Below are 20,239 nucleotides of genomic sequence, written 5' to 3'. Positions count from 1 at the left end.
AAATAAAGTTGATCCTTGTTTTAACTGTAATCACCAGCATTCATTTCACATTGAGCAGAGGCTCTTCTCTCATATACAGTTACTTCATGACTTCTTCTCCAAAGCATGTCAGCCACTGATGTGGATTACACCTTGTGACCTTGACAGACTATTACCCAACCTCTTTTTTCCTGTAAGTTCACAGGATCATCCCAATGACATTAAAGCTTTACCACGTGTAATGCTCCAGGCCCTTGAATTTTCACCGTGGGCTCATGAAATGATGTCATGGAGAGGTCCATGCCTCGATCAAGGGTCAACTGGAGATCCTGGAACTATATGCATACAAGATGTGACAGTGCACGTTCATTGCCTACATACATTTTGGGTTATGCCACGCTTCATGACAGTAAATAAAAACTCCGTTACTGTGCATTTTATAAGAGAACTTATTTGCCATTGTGCAAAGCACACTTGGATTTGAACATGCCCGTGTACAGCATGTGCAGTTCTCAAAGGTTTCAATGAACCTCTCCTCCATAGGCCATCCATACTTCTGTCATTTTCTCACAGTGATAAAGCTGCTAATAGATAAAGAAGGCCAACTACCCTGCTACTCCTACCCAATCTGTGACCTTATTGCCCTTTAACTTTATAGGATACACATTACAGAAGCAAATGACGTGCAAATCCTTCTTTTAAGAAATGATCTTCCACTCAAACAGAGTATTCATCAGAGGAAAATGGTTATAGGTTTCTATAAAATGGAATAGTATTGTTTAAGGCTTGTGGTGTAATATTTCTTATTCATTCCCATGTAGCCTGGCTGAAGTTCTTTCGGACATATGACAAACTAGTTTAGGCCCCAAATGACCTAAATACATAATAAAATCACTCAGTATAAACAGCATTTAACGCACTGACTTCCTTTAAGCTGAAACCGACACAAACTTGATCTAAATTCGATTCAGAACATGACAAAATCAACTTGGCGCTCCTCCTCAATCCACGATGCTTACCTGGGTAAGGGGGGGGGGGGGGGTCCGAATTAATTAATAACAATAAAGTGTACACATGATTCGTTTGCTTGCACAATGAATTTGGACCGAGAAATAATAAACTTCATAAACTAAATCAAATCACCGTCCTATGAAACCCAACCAAACCTCCTCTTTGGCAGGCATGTCAGTGCTGCCCTAGTGTTTACAATCATAACAATCTAATGAAAAATGGCTTCCCTGGATCCGAAAATCTAATGACCTAATATCTAAAATCCACCATATTTCAGTGACCGCGTTCTCCAGATTAAAATCTAATGTTGTGTGCTAAATGAACAGCGTTACACAAGACTGTTCGTCTGTCAGCTTTAGTTATAACGCATTTACTAGAATGTACTAATGAAATACAATTTCTGCTTGTACGTTAGCATGAATTAATTTTTTGACGTAGTTGTTTATTACCTAGCACAGCTAACAGCGGCTAGCCACTTAGCGGAACAGTAGTGTGGGGACGCAACGCAGTTTACCGAAGTGAAGAAGAGATGCTATTGACCCATACAAGGGTACCCATGCAAAGTTAAGCTGCAAATGTAGGTAGATGAAAGTCTGCAGTCGGCTAAAAGTTACAGAGAATTTTTTTTTCTGTCGTGTCAACAAAGTTTAGGGCAGTAATTTCCGGATACACTATTTAGTGCAAACTTGCTTTAACGACCTCGCGAGCGAGATTCCAGAACAGAGAAAAGCTAGCTAATGTTAGCTTTAAGGCTAAATTTACAGGCAAGGAGCAACTGCAAGAATCCGGGGAACATTGTGCGGGACAGGCCGAAGATTTGTGTTTGTGGTTAATAGTTCCCCAACCGTATACGACCACACCACACAACGCTCCACTCTCTTGTTAGCTAGGTAACCACAGAGTTATCCATTTGGTTGAACAGCTAGCACAGCCTGCCTTCCGCCGACGTGCACTTCCCCCACTCTCACAGCAGCCGGCTAGCCGCAGCGTTAGTCCGGTACATAAAATGAAGCGACCATCAGCATTTTTGGACGCTGTGTGGCTCTTTGGATTTTGCTGATGCATGAGGAGACGATATTGTTTTTGTGAGGTGAGCTGTTTCACTTATGACCTTTATGAACTTCTTGCAACATACACACTTAAAGACACCAGCCCTGACCTTAGACCGGGTGTTAGCTCTGCTATCGGTAGCATTTAGCTACTCGCCTGGACCAGATGGTGTTATCTATTTGCTGGAGAGCTAGCTATGTCACCTAGGTGCTCACTTTAGGTTGTTCTACGCTAGTTATATCTATCATTTTCATCCACATGGGAGTCATTTCCCACTTTTTAAAGTATATGTACATTTGCCTAATATTATTTATCGTAATCTTGTCTCTTTGGGAGACTTTGTTGCAACGTCACCGTTGGTACTTGTTAGCTTCTCAGTATCATAGTGTCGCCAGTGACATGGGCATGTCTACTTGCTGGATAGAATCAACCCTTCGCAGTCTATGTTTACATTGAGAAATATTGCTCAGCGGTGTCATTTCTGAGCTGTAAAATCCCGATAGCTTTTAAAGTGATGCCGCAACACATCACGGCAACTTTTGATAAGCATCTCAAGCCAAATAAAAAAAGTCTTCATAGTGAAATTGAAACACAAAGTAGGATGTTGAGAGAGATACCCATCGCGTCATTACTTTTACTACGGACAACTGAATTGTGGAGACTAAGCACATTTAGTGTCTTCATCAACTGTGGTTTAACGCGAGCTGGGTTTCGGGGGGACTTGGATTTTAAATTAGTATATTATTGAGGAGAAAGTGCGTATCAAGTGTTGCTGACTTCGAGTACGATTATTGTGGTGATGCATTGCCTAACCGTGCTAAAAAAAATCTTATCCATTAGCTCAGTTGCAATCTGCCATTAATAGCCTTTTGTGGCAATTTTCTAACAATGCAGGTTTTTTTACAACCGTGCAGTCCTGCGCAGTCTTGTTTTTGAGAGTTTTTGTATGTATTGTTAATGCAAATGCTTGAAGCATCCCTTTGTAATATTTGGATTGGCTAGTGTCACATTTTTGTTCTTAATTAGTTTGTATTTTGGTCATTGAATTGAATTGAAGCAATGCTTTTCTGTTTGTTTTTTTCACATTTAGGACGATGTTCAGTTTGTTGTTTATCTACGATAAAAACTGGATCTAGAGGGTGGTCTAATTCCTAATCCACATGCAATTGTTTACTTTTAACCGTCGATCTCATTTCTCCTTTCGATATTTCATGCGCGTGTTATCCTTTCATTCCCCAACCTCAGTAGGCCACCGTTGACACTGATTTCCCTCCAAACTATGCTTCTGAAGTTTACTCATGTGCACGTACCATTGGGGGAGGACGTTAGTCTACAGATTGGGATCTGCTTCCAGTTACTTTCGGAGGCTGAAAAGGGAAACATTGCGAAATGTGTGCATGCGTGAAAACTTTAACTCGCAGGTTTCTTTTTAAGTCTCCTGGTACAATCATTTTGTAATTCACGGAAAACCGACCACAGGCTTCGAATGCGCTTCTTAAAACCAATCCTCGCATTTATAGTCTCTTGAATCGGACCAGGATGACATCGCTGACTGCTCTCTGTTTTTCTGCTCTCCGTCAAGAACACAGATTCACTATCTTATAAGCAAATATTGACGAGATTGAATTACTCCACATGTACCACGCTAATCGAAATCAACTGACGCTTTTGAGATGTCGAGCATTAAATTGCCTGCAATACAACAAACAAGAAGTCATTTTTATTGTCATCTATTCTGTGTATAAAATCGGGTCTACCCTTCATTGTTTGCTTGACAGCATTTAATGGCGTGAATCTCATAGCGGAACTGTGTTGTGAGCGACGAGGTTGTGCACGACACAAGCCCTGCTGCAACAGGAAGCTCTACACACGGAAGTTGTGTTTTCTTTGTGTATCCCGATTTGTGATTTGTTTTATTTATCAAAACACAATTTAAATCGTAACATCCCGTGCTTTTTGCCAAGAGGGGCTTCACTGACTTGGATTATGCATTGCTCGGTAAATGAGTTTAATCGTTAAAGCGATTTCCGTTTAATTTGTCGCACGTAACCTTCGCGCTAATTTCTAGAGTTTGCGTAAAGCTCAATTGTACTAATACAGACGTTGTCAGATTAAGATAGGACTTGATGTAAAGTGAAGACGCTGTGGTCTTATTTTATTGACTGCATTGTTTGTTGCAGGTGTACACGTTTTAGAAAACTTTTGGGATGGTGGGGAAGTTTGTGTGTTGTGCGACAGGCATTTTTCCGGGGTTTATTTATGTGATAAGTAATCGAGAGTTGTTTATATGTTGAATTACGAACTATGTCACGCATTTATTGACAAATATGGACTCTGAGTACCATTTAGACTTTCATGTATTTATGAGTTAAATCATAAACCTGTGGTTCTCTCTCCCCCCCCCCCCTACAAATCGGTGTTATCTGCTATTGTCTTTCTTAAAGTTGTGATAACTGATTTGAAGTTGATGACCTTTTCAGTTGTTTCTAAATAGAACCTTCACAGATTGTAAACAGCTGTGGTGACTTTTTACAACTGTAGCCCTTTTTCCATCAACGACATGATTCGCTTTAATTTGATGCGCATCAAGAAGTTAGTGCGATACATGTGATGGAAAAACGGTTAAATCGCTAGAACGCCTGTTTTGTCGCATTAAATCAATTCGCTCGAAATAGGTGGTTCAGGGCTAAGTTGTATCGCTACAGAAGTGATGGAAAAGGTTAATGCGATTCAGACTAGCCACGCATGCGCAGATGGTATTGGTAAAGCGCGAGGATTCGAATGTTGTTGTTGTTGAGCCGCTCAGCCGCCCCATTTCACCTATCCTGTCGGTATCAAAACAGCAGCAACAACTAGTAACAACAATGTCCGATGATAAAAGAAACAACTGGTCGAGAGCAGAGACTCTGCTTTTTTTAAACACAATTCGGGAGGTCCTGAAGCAGCATAATTAATTCTCGCCTCGCTCTCATCGATGAGAGCGAGGCGAGGATCCTGCGGATGAAGGATCCAGCTCCTTCTTAAATTTCTGACGGCTATTATAAGCTGACATAGCAGCACTAGCAGCATGTTTAGTCCTATCCTACGGTCCATAACTCTAAATAAGTAACTAGCCTAATAAATAAAACGAAAGCCGGTGGTGAAAAGGTACGTAGCCTTGAAAGTTAAAGCAACTGTTATAACAGGAGGCTGACAATAACAGCGCAAGCAATTAAATTCCCACTACCGAGCATTCTAATTCGCTACAATTCGCCACTTTTGTAATGGAAAATCATCTGGTCGAGTCAGAATAATGCGCATCAGCACGTTCCGGTGATGTCATTTTATTTCGCTAGAATCGTCCTGTTTGATGGAAAACCAACCGAACGCATCTTATATCGCAACAAAGTAATGCGATATAACTTTTAATTCGCTACAGAATCTGATGGAAAAAGGGCTTGTGATAGAATTTTATTGATGGACAGAGATTCCAATGCTAAGCCCGTTTTTATATTGCAGATCTCTGTCAAAGAGGTCAAAACCAGTGCGGGGAATGGATGAGCAGAAATCAAACTGCGAAGAGAATGACTCTGAACCAACAGGTAATGCATTATTTGTGTTTTGTTCACCGTTTATGAAGGAATATCCATAAAAACAACTGAATTTAGGATCTGAATCAACTGAATCTTCAGGGAATAGTGATTTGTTCTTAGGGGTGTTATTGTATTTCCTTACGTTTATTTTTAAAGAAAAACTTTTTGCCTCATGTTAGCTGATGATGGTGCCACTGCAAAACAGCCTGTCTCCTCTGAGGAGGAGTCCAAGGCCCCTTCTGTTGCTGACGACGAGTCTGGTGTTGATGCAACCTCCTCCAGCATACCCGTGTAAGTTCTTCGTTTACATTAGGAAAGCTAAAGTGACTGTGCCAAGACAACGCTCGTAATTGCCAACCACAAAGTGAATTTGGAATTATGTTCGTACATTTTGTTTGCGACTGTACAGAGAGAACGTCCGTGCCTGTGCTCTGTGTAACTGTGTGGAGCGGAGCTTGCATGGACAGCGGGAACTGAGACACTTTGGGGCGTCTTCTGAGCAGCCAGCCCTCAAGTCATCTGCTTCCCCACTGCCACAGCCTGGAAATGATGACCTGTCTTCCATTGGATTTTCCGAGTCCTCTTGTCTGACGGCACTCATCGACGACTCAGGTTACATTAAAAATTGTCTTTGCCGTGATAATGAATCTCAAATTAGTAATTGTTTGAATCTATTAGATACACAGTACATATATGTATAATTGAAGTTTTGATATATAGATCTAGTAATGATGTTTACCTTTGTATTGAACAGGGGGTTGTTGGGTTCATCACTGGTGCGCTGTGTGGTCGGAGGGAGTGAAGCAGAAAGAGGATGAAGAGCTGGAGAATATGGACAAGGCTGTTATCTCAGGGACACAGCGGGTAAGTGTGCTGTCCATCGACTTGGATGAAATGCTTGGGATGATGATATAGAAGATAAAATGCCTCCCTCATGCAACTTACTATTACTTGCTGCAATTGGTTTGTTTCAGCTTTGCGAATATTGCAAAAGGCTGGGTGCGACCATACGTTGCCACGCTGAGGGCTGCTCACGATTCTACCACTTCCCGTGCTCGGCAGCCAGCGGGTCCTTCCAGTCCATGAAGCAGTTGGTCCTCCTCTGTCCAGAGCACATAAACAAAGCCGAGGAGTTGGGTAAGATGGAAATTTGCCAAAATTGTGATGTCGTTATGTTGGGGCATGCTCACAATAAAAGGATTTTACTATGAGCACATAACAGAGAGGCTTTAAGCCCAAAATTGGGTTTCTTGCTCGTAATGTCATTTTATTGTCCTAAAATCAGTTAATTTGCTTTATTTACAGCTGGTGAGGAGGCTTGGTGCGCTGTGTGTGACTCGGCAGGAGAGCTCACAGACTTACTTTTCTGCACGGGCTGTGGCCTACATTATCATGCGGCTTGTCTAGAAATCGGTGCCACGCCCATTCAGCGGGCAGGATGGCAGTGTCCGGAGTGTAAAGTGTGCCAGACTTGCAGGTGAGTTAATTTTCGTGAACCTGCACTCATATCTGACATTCAATGTTAAGGTCTTAATGTTTTTCACAATGTTTACATTGTTTTTAAAGACACACTTCATGCTTTTACTTTAGATCAATTAATCAATTTTTTTTCATGTTATTTCTTAGACAACCCGGGGAAGACTCCAAAATGTTGGTATGCGACGCTTGTGATAAGGGGTACCACACTTTCTGTCTCCAGCCAGCCATGGATTCTCTTCCCTCTGACCCTTGGAAATGCAGAGTAAGTCACTTTTGTTTCTTACCTCTGTTTTCGGGAGATTTCCATGGAAATATAGTCTTAATACTTACATTTTACAAATTTGAAAACATTGTTTTCACTTATCAAGATGTTTCTAAGAGAGCTATTGCCACTTGCATTATGTATGAATGAGCTTACTTTTAATTCTCATAATCTCTATCATGTCAGAGATGTCGTGTATGTTTGGAGTGTGGTGTCCGTGGATTGGGGCTGCAAGGTTCGGCCCAGTGGTTTGAGAACTACACCGTGTGTGAAAGATGCCAGCATCACCGCAGCTCCATGTGTTGCGTGTGCAGCAAAGTTGCCAACCCGTCTGTAGGTCTTCAGTGCTGCAGCATCTGTCACAGGTTAGTTTAACGCACAATAGAGGAAGCTATGATACCCAGGTCACTTTTAATTGTGATAAAATATTTATTGATGATCCCTTGTTTGTCTTAGATGGATGCACAGTGAGTGTGCTTCACCGGGGGAGCTTCCAGAATCCAAGGTCATTTGTCTGCTTTGCAAGGAGGATCAACAGCAGCCTATTGCTAAAACATACACAGTGGATATACAGACCAGAGAGGAGAGGACAGTCCAAACGGATGCTAACACAGTCACAGAAAAGCAGGCAGATTTATCAGCAGTGATAACAGGACAGAAAGGCCCATCTGAGACGGATCAGCCTGGAGAAAAACTTGAAAAAGAGACGCCTATGGAGTTGGGTATGTCTGAGTTGTACACAGAAGAAGGCCTGACAGTCCTGCTGTGTCATTGGAGTAGTATAAAAATATGTCTGAAAAGTTATTTTTAACACATTTTTTTAATGTTTTGTTATAGAGGTAAAGTCTGCAGCTGTTCAGACAACAGATGTTAAGGAGATAACCCCGGAGGGCGAGCCACAGGTAGCAACAAAAGGATTCACTTGCGATGCACCAGCTGCTCCACTTGTGTCTACAGGTGAACTCGGAACACACTGTGCACATGAATAAAAAAACGCATTATCTTACTTTTGGGCTGTATTTTATGATGTAAATATAATTCAATGATGCTAATAATCACACATTCTTTGATCTCAAATGTAGAGTGTGCAACATCAGAACAGGGAGGCCCTTGTCTTCCTGCTGATGAAGGGAGACCAGAAGAGGCACGCAGCCAGATGACTAAGGCCTCCCCTTCCGAAGATATCACAGCAGAGACACAGTCCAACAACAACCTTACAGCTGGACCTGGACCAGTTTCAGATGAAGGCCCTGACAACACGGAGGTGGGGACTGAGGGCAAAAAGCAAGAGGCCATTCTCTCAGATGAACAAGACCCATCACAACACTTATTAAAGAGAGGTTCTGATGACCTGACTGTTGTGGAAGCTCTAAGGAAGGATCAACAGAAGTTAGGAGCTTCTTCTGTCTCTGTGGACAAAACAGGACCGTTGTCCATGGATGACCAGCAGGAGAGAAGTCCTAGCCTGAACCCCCAGTCTCCTTCTGCCCTTTCTCTATCGGCAGACACACACGAGGTTCCCTGTGCTATGGACATGGAGGGGGCGTTACTTCCTCACTCTGATGAGGAGGAGGAGGAGGAGGAGGAAGACGAGGAGGAGGATGATCTAATAAAGGGCGATACTGTGGACATAAAGCAGGAACTTCAAGAGGTTAAGCCAGAGTTGCTGCTGGATGAAATGTCCAATATAAGCCATGGAGATGAGAGCAGCAGTGGCTTCCTGGGCTCTCCAGGTGAACCCGATCGTCAGCTCTCCATGGAGCTTGGTCTTGTACCTTCTGGCCCGTCACACACAGATACCCTGCTCTCTGAGACTGATGACTCGCTTCCCTTTGAACCCTTCAGAAGTGACAGAGAGAAGGCAAAACGTAGAGGATCCCCAGGCCGCTCGAGGGTCAAACAGGTGAGGTCACTAGGTAATGTTTATGCTTTAACCGCTGGCATTACTTTTGGTTTTTAGAATGTTCTTGTGACAACACAACTTCATGTTAAAAGCTTTATTTATCTATTTATTTTCTTTCCCTTTTCAGGGGCGAGGCAGTAGTTTTCCTGGGAAACGTAGACCTCGAGGGGGTGGTGGAGGGAGAGGGCGAGGTGGGAGGTCACGCCTCAAGGCCATGGCCTCTTGCATCGATGCCTTCTTGGTGAGCTTTGATGTACCTATTTTTAATGAAATTAAACTTATTTGAAAAAGTGATCACTGAATATCACTACACAATACATTTGGTCATGAACTTGCATATTTTGACCCAACTCCTGTCACCTTCACAGCTAAGCATGACCACAGACACTGCAGTAAATAAGGAGGAAGATGACGAGGAAGATGACACCATGCAGAACACAGTGGTCCTTTTCTCAAATACTGATAAATTTGTCCTGCTCCAGGTACAGCTTTTGTTTGACTTTTTCCATTCACCCTGCAATAAGAACGGCTGTTGTCTTTTGGTCTTGTAATGCAAATTGACTCATCGTTTTTGTCTCATATTCTCTTTTCCGTTTCAGGATATGTGTGTTGTGTGTGGCAGTTTTGGAAAGGGTGCGGAAGGCCAGTTGCTAGCCTGTGCTCAGTGTGCCCAGTGTTACCATCCTTACTGTGTGAACAGTAAAGTAAGAAAAAATGGATCCATTGAATTATGTTTTCAAGACAGTATTTTTGTAAACGCAGGTGAATTAAATTGGGTATTTTCTGTAGATCACCAAGATGATGCTTCGTAAGGGCTGGCGATGTTTGGAATGTATTGTCTGTGAAGTGTGTGGAAAGGCCTCGGACCCCTCCCGCCTGCTGCTGTGTGATGACTGTGATGTCAGCTATCATACGTACTGCTTGGACCCACCGCTGCACACCGTACCAAAGGGTGGCTGGAAGTGCAAATGGTAAAAGAAGTCAAAAGACCTCAAAGTGCACAATGCTTTACTCAGCCTTGTTCCTTTGAATTGGGTCAAATGTAAATGAATGCATACAGATTTGCATTTTATGTAAAACACTTGGATACTCGTATCTTAGCTCTGCATTTGGAATTCAGGGGCCATAGTTCAGGTCGAGCTTCTGTAGCTTGGAAAAAAATATTGCATTACTCACATTGATATCTGTAGGGCTGCTTTAATTTGAACAGGATGAATGTTAGAATGGCACTTCCTCTGTCCAGGTGTGTGTGCTGTGTCCAGTGTGGTTCCAACTCACCTGGTTTCCACTGCGAGTGGCAGAACAACTACACACACTGCGGCCCTTGTGCAAGCCTCGTCACCTGTCCGGTATGTCGAGAGAACTTCATGGAAGAGGAGCTACTTCTGCAGTGTCAGTACTGCGATCGGTAGGTGCTTGTTATTAGAACTACACATTCACATATCAGACACAGAAACTGAGACCGCAGCTAACGTCGACAAGCAGGGAATGGATTATTCATGTATTTTTCCTCATCATAAATTATTCCATAACATCTCTGACTTGTGGAGAGGTGTGCTTAGCTATATTTATGTGCGCCTCTGCAGGTGGGTCCATGCTGTCTGTGAGAGTCTGTACACAGAGGATGAGGTGGAGCAAGCTTCTGATGAGGGCTTTGCGTGCACATCCTGCACCCCATATGTTCCAAAACCCGTGGGTGAGTCTCAGATTGGCACAACTTTGAAACCAAAAACAAAGACTATAACCTCTGGTTATACTTTGATGTACCAATGACATGATTTTCTTCTTCGCTCTCTCACTGCTTTTTTTTTTTTTCTTTCACAGTGGAGTCAGCCATAATGGCTTCAATTAAGATCAAAGAGCCAGGTTTGTGGATTTTGCCCATTCATGTCAGTTATCGCAAGCACAATTTTCTTGTCGTCAACACGTTTTTTTTTTTTTTTGTTGTTGTCAGTTACTCAGATTTGAAATTGTCACTTTACAGAACCACAGTTCTACAGGTTGGAGGGTGTGTGGCTGACAGAGTCGGGCATGTCCCTGCTTCGAAGTATCTCCATGTCTCCTTTACACAAGAGACGGCAACGTCGCTCCCGTCTTGGCACCCTGTGCAGTGAAGGAGGACCAGATGGAATGGATCTGAGGGAGGTCGAAGGAGAAGGTGATGAGGGAAAAGGTTGGCACACTTTCTTAACATTTGTTGGTGGATGAAAGTGGTGTACTGATCCTTTGAACGTTGCTCTGTTTGACTAGGCTGTGGGGAACCCATGGACTGTGAATCCAAGATGGAGCAACTAGGGAGCCCTGACAGAGAAGGTGGTGATAGGGATGCAGGAGCAGAGGGAGGCGCTGAGGGCATGGCTGACTTTGAGGGTCTCAAAGGAGGAACAGAGGAGACCGACGACAGCAAAAAGAGGAAGCGGAAACCTTACAGGCCTGGTAAATCTCTCAGGATATAGGAGCTTAGAACATCTACATACATTTCTTTGCAATTACAAAGTGCTGAAGAATATCTGATTTACACTTTGTGTTAGGGATTGGAGGCTTTATGGTGCGACAAAGGAAATGTCACACACGGATGAAGAAGGAATTTTTTGCCCAGCTTGCCGGAGAGACCACCTTGGATGGACAGCCCATAGAGCGAACCATTGAAGAAGGTTTGTGACAACAACAGGCTGTTAAATTCCATTTCAGTACTATATGAATATTTTAATGTTTATTTATTAGATTATTTTTGTATTTTCAGACATTTATGAATGACTAAGTTGATTGTGAGTCAGTTCTGGATTTAGACAGATTTCTTTTTATACACCAGAAAGGCCATTTTCTTGGTATGGAACATCAGACTTCTGGTTTCTTATGATTTATGTTCCATAAGACTGCTTTCAGAATGACATGCAGGTAGCATTATAGATTAAGGCTTTTTAATTTAATTAAAAAGAGGGGGGGGGGCTGTCATTGCCATTGAGTGAATTATTTTGTCATGGCTTGGCTTTTGCCAGTGTCTACATCTGCCCTCAAACAACATGCCTGCATTAGTTTAAACCGTTGCCTTCTTAAAGAAACATTAGAGAATTTGGCAGATGTTTTGCTCTTCGGCTCCCCCTACAGACAGTGTAACACCACCGTCATAAAAACAAATTTCGGTGTGAGTCCTTCAAATGTACAGCCATACACATGAGTTTGCTGTCATGTTGAAGAGGCCACAAAGACACCATCTACAGCCCTGAAAAAAGACAAGCGACCGTAAAGCAAAACAGTGTGGTGCAGGGCTGGAAACTAAAGTCGTGAACTACTGTATCTCAGCCACCAGGAGCTCCAGGGCAATCACAGGCCCGGGAACGTGCATAACAAAAGTCAGTGTACTTCCAAACAAGCCGAAAAAAAAAAAAAAAGTTTTAAGCTTCAAAAACGTTTCCTTTAAAACATAACTGTTAGTTGGATATCTTCATATTTCTTGCATATCTCAAGCCAGCCTGACTCCATGTATTTTATGTTGGTGTTGTAAAATTCGGAAACAAAATTTCATGTCCACATTTGCATAGGACCTCACCCAGATACGGACAACATAATGGATCCTAAACCTGTGGAGGGTGAGGAACAGGCCAAGAAACGCCGGGGCCGAAAGAAGAGCAAACTTGAGGACATGTTCCCAGCCTACCTCCAGGTTGCTATTTTCACTATGCCCATAACAGTTTTGAAACTTAAAATATCAGGTGAAATAATGTTCATAAATACAGTCCACTTACTGCATATAAAACATCTTGTTTTACTGCAGGAGGCTTTCTTTGGAAAGACACTAATAGACTTGAGTAAGAAAGCTGTGATGATAGCCCCAGGGCAGAGGCCAGGTGCATGCCCTGTCCGACCTTCATTACCAGCACCAGCCGGGATCAAAACCACCACCCCAGAGAGTAAGTACTGATACGACCAGTGATGCAGAGCAAATTATTTATGATCCTGGAGGTGGAATAAGTCAGTACAGTGACTTTTGTGCTTCTCTCATTAGATGAGGCCAAGGATTGGGTGGTTGAAGGTAATTTTCCTCTCAAGCAAGAGTTGTGTGAGGCCCCCCAGGCTCAGGGAGACGGTGCAGGCAAGTGCCAAAGTGTACACTGAAACCACTAGTTTATTGTTATTGTCTTGTGGTAGTTGCAGGTTGGCTAAAGTTGTGTTCCAATTTCAGGAATTCCTACACCATCCTCATCGGTAAAGGATCAAGTGTCATCTGATCCCCATGACTCTAATTCAGAAAAAAGCGAAGGTAATTCCCTCAGAGGGTACTTTTTGCATTAACAGCATGCAAGACAAATTCAGAGATGTATCAAATATCTGATTTTTAATATCCGTGCTGTTGTCCTTGTATGACAGGTCTTCCGCAAGGGGTGGAGAGTCAGGACTCTGAGCAGTTCTTCAGGAAGGTTCTTGGAGTGCCAGATGGCTCCTCTTTGGGGGGCATGAAGCCCATCTTGGATGGCAGTAAGGGAGAACTAAATCGCAGTGCACTGCCACAGAGACCTGCACTGTCAGGTATTTTTCAGGAGAACGAGAGGCTTATAGCTTTTGTTTTAAAAAAAGAAAATGACATCTCAACTTGATTTTCATTATAAGGGCTCATTATGAAAAAATGTATTATTGTTTTTTATGTTTATAGAACAAGTAACATGTTATGATTGGTATGAGATTGAAAATATACTGTTTTGCAGGGTCCCTACCTTCAGCTGGAATGATGGATGCCTTTCCTGGCCTCTCTCAGTCACCCTTCTTTGACATGCGGTAGGACCAAAACTAAATTGCTCATTGCATGTTTATTTAAAGTTACATTCTTTGTTACATTTTCCAGTAAAGAAGGGTATTCCCGATGTTTACTTATGGAAGCATTTTAATTTACAAAATACATTAATCACTCATGCAGTGACAGAGGAGGGCTCTTTAGTCCAGATGGGGGTGAGGAGAGTCCATGGGCCACCCCCTCTACCCCGGCAACCCCCTCCTCCCCACCCACTCCCACAGAGGCCGACGGCGATGGGCTGTCCTACAACCAGCGCAGTCTCCAGCGTTGGGAAAAAGACGAGGAGCTGGGAGAGCTCTCAACCATTTCCCCCGTTCTTTATGCCAATACAAACTTCCCTACTCTGAAACAGGACTACCCAGGTTAGTGTTGAAGAAATGCTATACCAAGATGTACAATGTATTATTAGCTCAAACAGTCATGCTTTTAAAAGATGGATTTATATTACTGTTTTGGAGCAGCTGCTAAACCTGTCTTCTGTCACAGACTGGACAAGTCGCTGTAAGCAGATAATGAAAATCTGGAGGAAGGTGTCGGCTGCAGACAAAGTTCCCTATCTGGTAGGTTCTTGGTTTTTGTTTTCTTTGTACGACCTTATAGAAATTATGTACTTATTTTTGTTTGCTATAGACATCACTTTATGTTTATGTCTTTGGCCATATTCTGTCTACTTTCATGTACATTCATTTATATTTAGAAGTGACGTTTTAAACCACAAAAATACAGGAAGCTTCTGTAAAATTTCCATGGCATCCACTGTGGTGTGCAGCAATTAATACAATCCCATTGCATTGTATAGAATTTCAATTATCATTATCATTATTATTTTATTTATTTTTATTTTTTTTTCCCGCGAAGTAAACAATTTAAATGCAATTAAAAATTTGCATTTCATGAATTTCTGATTGTAGCAAAAGGCCAAAGACAACCGAGCAGCTCAAAGGATCAATAAGGCACAGAAGGTGAGTTACATCAGCATCATCCTTTTATATTGTGAAGTTGAATTTGAGACATCCTATTTTTTGTCAGTTCAAAATGAATAATAGATAATTTCTCTTTTTGTACTTGTCTTATTCCCTCTCACAGCAGGCAGAGAGTCAGGTGTGCAGGCCAGTCAAAACAGAGCCAGGTCGTGCAAAGGGAGACCGGCCGAGCTTACACCTCCAGATCCCACCACCTTCAGGCGCTACATCAATTTCATCTCAACCGAGCTCTGCAGACAGCCCGTTTCCCTTCCCTCCAGATTCAGGATCATCCTCTGTCTTTTTCTCAGAGGGACCTATTAAAACCCCATTATCAGCTGAAATAAGGACAGATCCTTTGGCCAAACTTCCTCCTCAGTCACCTCATTCTCACTCGCATCAAACCACACCCTTCTCTCATGCTGGGGCCAGTCCTTTACAGGCCTCTTCCTCAGGTTTTTCCGCTTCCGGCCCACAGGGTCCTCCTCAGGGACGGCCAGCCAGTCTTGGCCCTTTTGACATGCAACCAGGAGCTCCTGGAACCCCCAGACGAGCTCAGCACGTTGACCCCTACTTTAGATCACAACTGCAGCAGCAACAGGGTCATCTACCACAACCTCAGCAAGGCTCTCTTGAGTCACTAGGACCCCCTGAACGCCCTCTTTCACGAGGTCCTGGGCTTGGGGAGTCGCCCATCTTCTCACCATCCCACAATGCTCATTATGGAGACTCTTTCAGAACCCAGCAGGGAATGGGACGGTCAGAATATGGTTCATCCCCCTCACCCTCTGCAGTAGCTTCCTCACCTGCAAGTACAGGACAGTATAGGGCTGATATGAGTGCGCCTTCTCCACGGTCCGGTTCTGTTGGAAGACTTGAGCATTCCGCTGGCTCCCCTGCTGGGATGCTTGAGTCTGGGGATGGTTTATTCAAGGCACCTATGACACCACGAATTCACCAAGGGGAGAGTGGAGCACTTCATCCTGGAGCCTCTCCTGGCCATCCTTCTGAGGGCTACAGGCAGTCTCCCTCCCACACTTTCTCCGATCCCCATGCTCATCCATCGCTTACTCCCAGACCACAGTCTGTTGACAATTGTTCTCTTGGACCCCAGAGACACCCTGTAGCTCAACAGGATCATGGATGTCCAAGAGTGCCCTCTAGTCCACAGTCCCAGGGCAGCTCTCAGTCTCCCCACACTCCTGGCGGCCTGTCCAATGATGCTTACTCTGTCCAGTCTCCAGCTACACCTCGCTTCCAGTCCCCAGACCCTTGTTCTCAGCCACCATCAAGGCCACAATCTAGAGACCCTTTTGCTACTGTTCAAAAACCTCCTCGCACTCCCTCTCTTGCTCCAGAGGGAACTGGAAGTTACAAAACGTCACCTCATCCTAACCAGCCACCTTCAGCCCACCCTACCAACAGCTCTACAGGGGACCCTCTCTCTGGTAAACCATCAGCACTCCCCACTTTCAGCCGCAGTCCCAGCAGGGGAAGCTTCCAAGTAACCCAACAGCAGACTCAGATGGTACAGGGTCAGCCTCATCAACCACAGCCACAACCACAGCTGTCATTGGGAGCAGACATCAGCTCCAGGGTGCCACCTCCTTCTGGATCTCAAGAACTACCTGCTGTTCACCCTCCAGGGTTGCCTCATCAGCCATCTCTTCCAGGCAATCAAGAAATGCCTGACATTTCAGCAGTGCAGGACCCTTCATTAGTAGGACTTAGCCCATCTGAGCAGGAGAAACACAGACAGGTATCAAAAGTAGCCATCGAAACCCTCACACATTACATATCTACATATCTGTGTTTTTCTTATCGCTGCTTCTTGTGTGTTTTTTTTTTTTTGTTTGTTCTTTCTTAAGCGCCAGAGACTGAGGGAATTCTTAATCCGACAGCAAATGCAGAGAAATTCTATGAGACAAGAGAAGGAGGCCGCAGCCGCTGCTGCTGCTGCTGAAGGCGCATCCCCTGGCTGGTCAGCAGGAGAGATGGGAGCCTTTCAACAGGACAAGGCCCACAGAGCACCACCACCTTACCCACAGGTATATGTTGAGATGGTGCCAGTTTTGTGTCATGGCAGTTTGAGGGATGTCCTGGTATTAATTTAATCCTCCCTTTCTCAGAAATTACGCTAGTTCCTCTTTTAGTGCTGCTCTGTCTGTGATGTAGTTACCTTAAAGTAGCAGCTATTGGTGAAACTGTAGCTTTTTGTCAATGTCCTCTCTACCGAGGGTGGAAGAGCGACTATAGAAAGGAAAAACCATGCATCCACTCTGGGTTGGGGGTCTTTTGGTGTTAGAGCTGTGAGTCAGGTCCACAGGGGGAGGATTGCCCCCTCACCCTCTGTTGGAATGAATGTTATATCGAGCAGACTTTGGTCATGAAAAAATCCTCTGTTGATACGTTTGCATATGCACGTATTGCCGGGACATGGCTGAAACAAAATATTGCACGAGTATTAAGCATCTGATTTGCTTTAAAGTTTATGAAAAAGAAGCTCTATTACTTGACGAAACTAAGAGTTAAATTACATTAAAGGTAGGGTAGGAGATCCTGGATTTTGAGTCCAGCGAAGCTGCATTTTGAAAATACACAGGTCAAAAGTCCCAGCCCTTTTCTTCACTTTCCCCCGAAGCCACGCCTCTAGAGTACATGAACGAGCACAAAGGTGCACGAGCGCTGTTCTGACAGCAAGCATCGATCGTTGCCGTATTTAGTATTTAGTATATGCTAACTATACGTTTAATAATGCTAGGTGCTAGCCAAGCTGGCTCTATTTTAGCTTCCTGCCAAGCTTCTGGACGCGTAATTCATTCACGGAGCAGGGTACGCGCACAGGGGGAAGGAGGGGGAGGGAGGAGCAGATTGCAGTTTGATAGACGGCATCAGAATCCAATCATCGTTAACGGTCCGTTCAGTATGAGTGGATAGTGTTTTTCCTAGATTGTACGTTCTAGAGGCCACTAAAACTTTTCATATTTGTGTCAAAACTTTTAATTAATTGGTTGCAATGGGGGTGTGAAAAGTATTTCAAGCAATATGTAAAAAAAATGCTCCAGAAAAAGAACCCCAACCCCACCTTTAACAGGTGCCTAATAACTTCTGAAAGCTAACAGTAAAACAAAGAATTGTGTATTTAACTTTTATTAATTTCTTTAGGATCGTGTCGCTGCTGCTACTTCTGGAGCTCAGGCTTCTGTGGCAGGCAAGATGCCCATGGCTGTAGGAGGCATGGATGATAAGCTAATTCGCCCACCTCCTTCAGGAACACCTGCCATTGTGGATCCTGGTGCAATAAGGTATACGGTACACTTATGATGTAGATACTCAAAGAAATGATGAATTAGTTACATCCTCGGAATTCTACTATACTACACATTATGGACTGAGTTGTAATATATGATTTATTCATTATATATATTTTTTTTTCAGGCTACCAGGGCCTATCAGACCTCAGGGCATGTTTCCTCGTCCACCATTTCCTCCTCATTGGCAGGGCCAGGCTCCGGGTCAAAGAAGGTTCCCCCAACCTGGGATGGAGGCTATGGGTATAAGGCACAACCTTAATCCTGCTGTCAACATCCAAGGTATGGAAGGTGTGGGTAATCCTCACACCATGATGTCAGGACATGGAGGAGAGACGATACAACCACTTGGTCAAGGCCCCCCTCCACAGTTTATTGAATTGAGACACAATTCACAAAGACTGCCTCTACGACCACAATTTATGCCCCGTGGACCCCAACCAAGACCACGTCTCTTTGTCCCACAGCAACAGATAGCTGCATCCTACATCCAGCAACATCCTATAGCTCAACCTGGTATACAAACTGAGGGAGGTGGTGACTCACAGCTAGGGATACCACAGGGGGGTATATCAGTTTTAATGCCTCAACAGTCTACAGGCTCAGTATCACAACAGCCCCATATGCTGCCTCAGGCAGCTGCTTCCACCTCCAGCACCCCTAGCACTGAGCAGCATAGACTTTCCCAGCCAGGCTTAGTGACAGAGCCTCAGACTGCAACAACAGAGAATAGTGAGGAACTGCCAGAGCCTGACCTTGAGGGGCTAGGGGATGCTCCAGGGGATGGAGGTGTGGAGGATGAGGACGATCTAGCTCTTGATCTGGATCCCGATAAAGGAGATGATGACTTGGGCAACTTGGGCAACCTTGAAACCAATGATCCACATCTGGATGACTTACTTAACAGTGACGAGTTTGACCTGCTAGCTTACACTGACCCTGAACTGGATCAAGGTGACCCTAAAGATGTTTTCTCAGACCAACTGCGGCTGGTGGAAGCAGAAAGTGAAACACCTTCATCTTTGTCTGGATCTTCCCATGCTAAAGTGAAAGAAAAAGCCAAAGTGGAACCTGGGCAAAAGTCTTTAACAAAAATCCCAACTGCTGCACAGGAATCTGCTACCCAGCTGCCACCTTCAGCAGAAACGCCTGATCTATCCAAAGTCAAAGTAGAGGACAGAGGTCTGACCCCTCAGCTGCAGTCAGGACAGACTGTAGTTAAAGATGAAATGGGAGAGGCTGTGTCAATGCTACTTGGCGGGACCACAACAACAGCCAAGCCAGCACAAACAGAAAACCAGTCAACCTCACTCAGCTCTGTTCGGTTAGGAGGACTTCCATACTCCTTGCCTGGCCAAGGTGATTCTTTTCCTTCGGGTGCGCCACATGGAGACATAGGTGATGATCCACTGGGGCTACCTGATGTAGGTGGCCAACACTCTCCTGCTGTAGATTTGGAAAAGGTAGAGAGTTCTTTAGATGGCGAATTGCCTCTTCTAATACAAGATCTTCTTGAACATGAGAAAAAAGAACAACAGAAACAGCAGCAGTTGAGTTCCCTTCAACAGGGAGGCATGACTCCTCATTTTCCTGGTCTCGCAAGTCAACATCCGAACCCACAGGCACCTGGGCAGCTAATGCTGCAACATCCGCATCGACCACCGCCCCAAGGAATGGTAGCACAGTCGGGAATGGTACCCCGTGCTCCACACATGTTGCAGCAGCAAAGGCTTATAGAAGCTGGAATGGTACCTCAGCCTCACATGGCAATGACCCAACAACAAGCCATGATGAGGGCAGGACAGCCAGCGATGCACACAGGCCTTGGTCATCAACCACAACCAGTGGTTAAACAATCGGCGCTAGCCAACAGTTTCTTCCCGGACAAGGGTAAGCACAATGAATGATCGCTCTCAGGGCT

At 44.1% G+C, this 20,239-nt stretch overlaps 1 protein-coding gene across 3 annotated transcripts in view; it reads left to right on the top strand.

Annotated features, from left to right (window-relative positions):
- Positions 1-1,349: 1,349 nt before the first annotated feature.
- The window catches only part of kmt2d (lysine (K)-specific methyltransferase 2D), a 33,792-nt gene continuing 14,902 nt past the window's right edge, over positions 1,350-20,239 (top strand). The window contains exons 1-35 of one of the 3 annotated variants that reach the window (XM_075476754.1): positions 1,350-2,080; positions 5,539-5,621; positions 5,792-5,903; positions 6,022-6,224; positions 6,367-6,476; positions 6,587-6,749; positions 6,918-7,089; positions 7,239-7,353; positions 7,540-7,718; positions 7,810-8,075; positions 8,191-8,310; positions 8,436-9,256; positions 9,384-9,497; positions 9,625-9,738; positions 9,856-9,960; positions 10,046-10,227; positions 10,500-10,664; positions 10,843-10,952; positions 11,081-11,122; positions 11,241-11,414; positions 11,507-11,692; positions 11,788-11,910; positions 12,799-12,920; positions 13,032-13,167; positions 13,263-13,349; positions 13,440-13,517; positions 13,625-13,783; positions 13,960-14,029; positions 14,169-14,407; positions 14,532-14,605; positions 14,957-15,007; positions 15,132-16,766; positions 16,876-17,055; positions 18,173-18,312; positions 18,446-20,208. In XM_075476754.1, the coding sequence (XP_075332869.1) occupies positions 5,573-5,621; positions 5,792-5,903; positions 6,022-6,224; positions 6,367-6,476; positions 6,587-6,749; positions 6,918-7,089; positions 7,239-7,353; positions 7,540-7,718; positions 7,810-8,075; positions 8,191-8,310; positions 8,436-9,256; positions 9,384-9,497; positions 9,625-9,738; positions 9,856-9,960; positions 10,046-10,227; positions 10,500-10,664; positions 10,843-10,952; positions 11,081-11,122; positions 11,241-11,414; positions 11,507-11,692; positions 11,788-11,910; positions 12,799-12,920; positions 13,032-13,167; positions 13,263-13,349; positions 13,440-13,517; positions 13,625-13,783; positions 13,960-14,029; positions 14,169-14,407; positions 14,532-14,605; positions 14,957-15,007; positions 15,132-16,766; positions 16,876-17,055; positions 18,173-18,312; positions 18,446-20,208 (8,359 nt within the window). In that variant the 5' untranslated portion in view covers positions 1,350-2,080; positions 5,539-5,572. Of the gene's footprint in view, positions 2,081-3,893; positions 4,039-5,538; positions 5,622-5,791; positions 5,904-6,021; positions 6,225-6,366; positions 6,477-6,586; positions 6,750-6,917; positions 7,090-7,238; positions 7,354-7,539; positions 7,719-7,809; positions 8,076-8,190; positions 8,311-8,435; positions 9,257-9,383; positions 9,498-9,624; positions 9,739-9,855; positions 9,961-10,045; positions 10,228-10,499; positions 10,665-10,842; positions 10,953-11,080; positions 11,123-11,240; positions 11,430-11,506; positions 11,693-11,787; positions 11,911-12,798; positions 12,921-13,031; positions 13,168-13,262; positions 13,350-13,439; positions 13,518-13,624; positions 13,784-13,959; positions 14,030-14,168; positions 14,408-14,531; positions 14,606-14,956; positions 15,008-15,131; positions 16,767-16,875; positions 17,056-18,172; positions 18,313-18,445; positions 20,209-20,239 lie in introns of those variants that run through there. The other 2 variants (XM_075476752.1, XM_075476753.1) reach the window with 2 other exon arrangements.

The sequence above is a fragment of the Odontesthes bonariensis genome, chromosome 10, assembly GCF_027942865.1.
Source record: "Odontesthes bonariensis isolate fOdoBon6 chromosome 10, fOdoBon6.hap1, whole genome shotgun sequence".
Taxonomy (NCBI): Eukaryota; Metazoa; Chordata; class Actinopteri; order Atheriniformes; family Atherinopsidae; genus Odontesthes; species Odontesthes bonariensis.
Note: the sequence above shows the minus strand (reverse complement) of the source record. Positions and strands in the feature narration are given on the sequence as shown.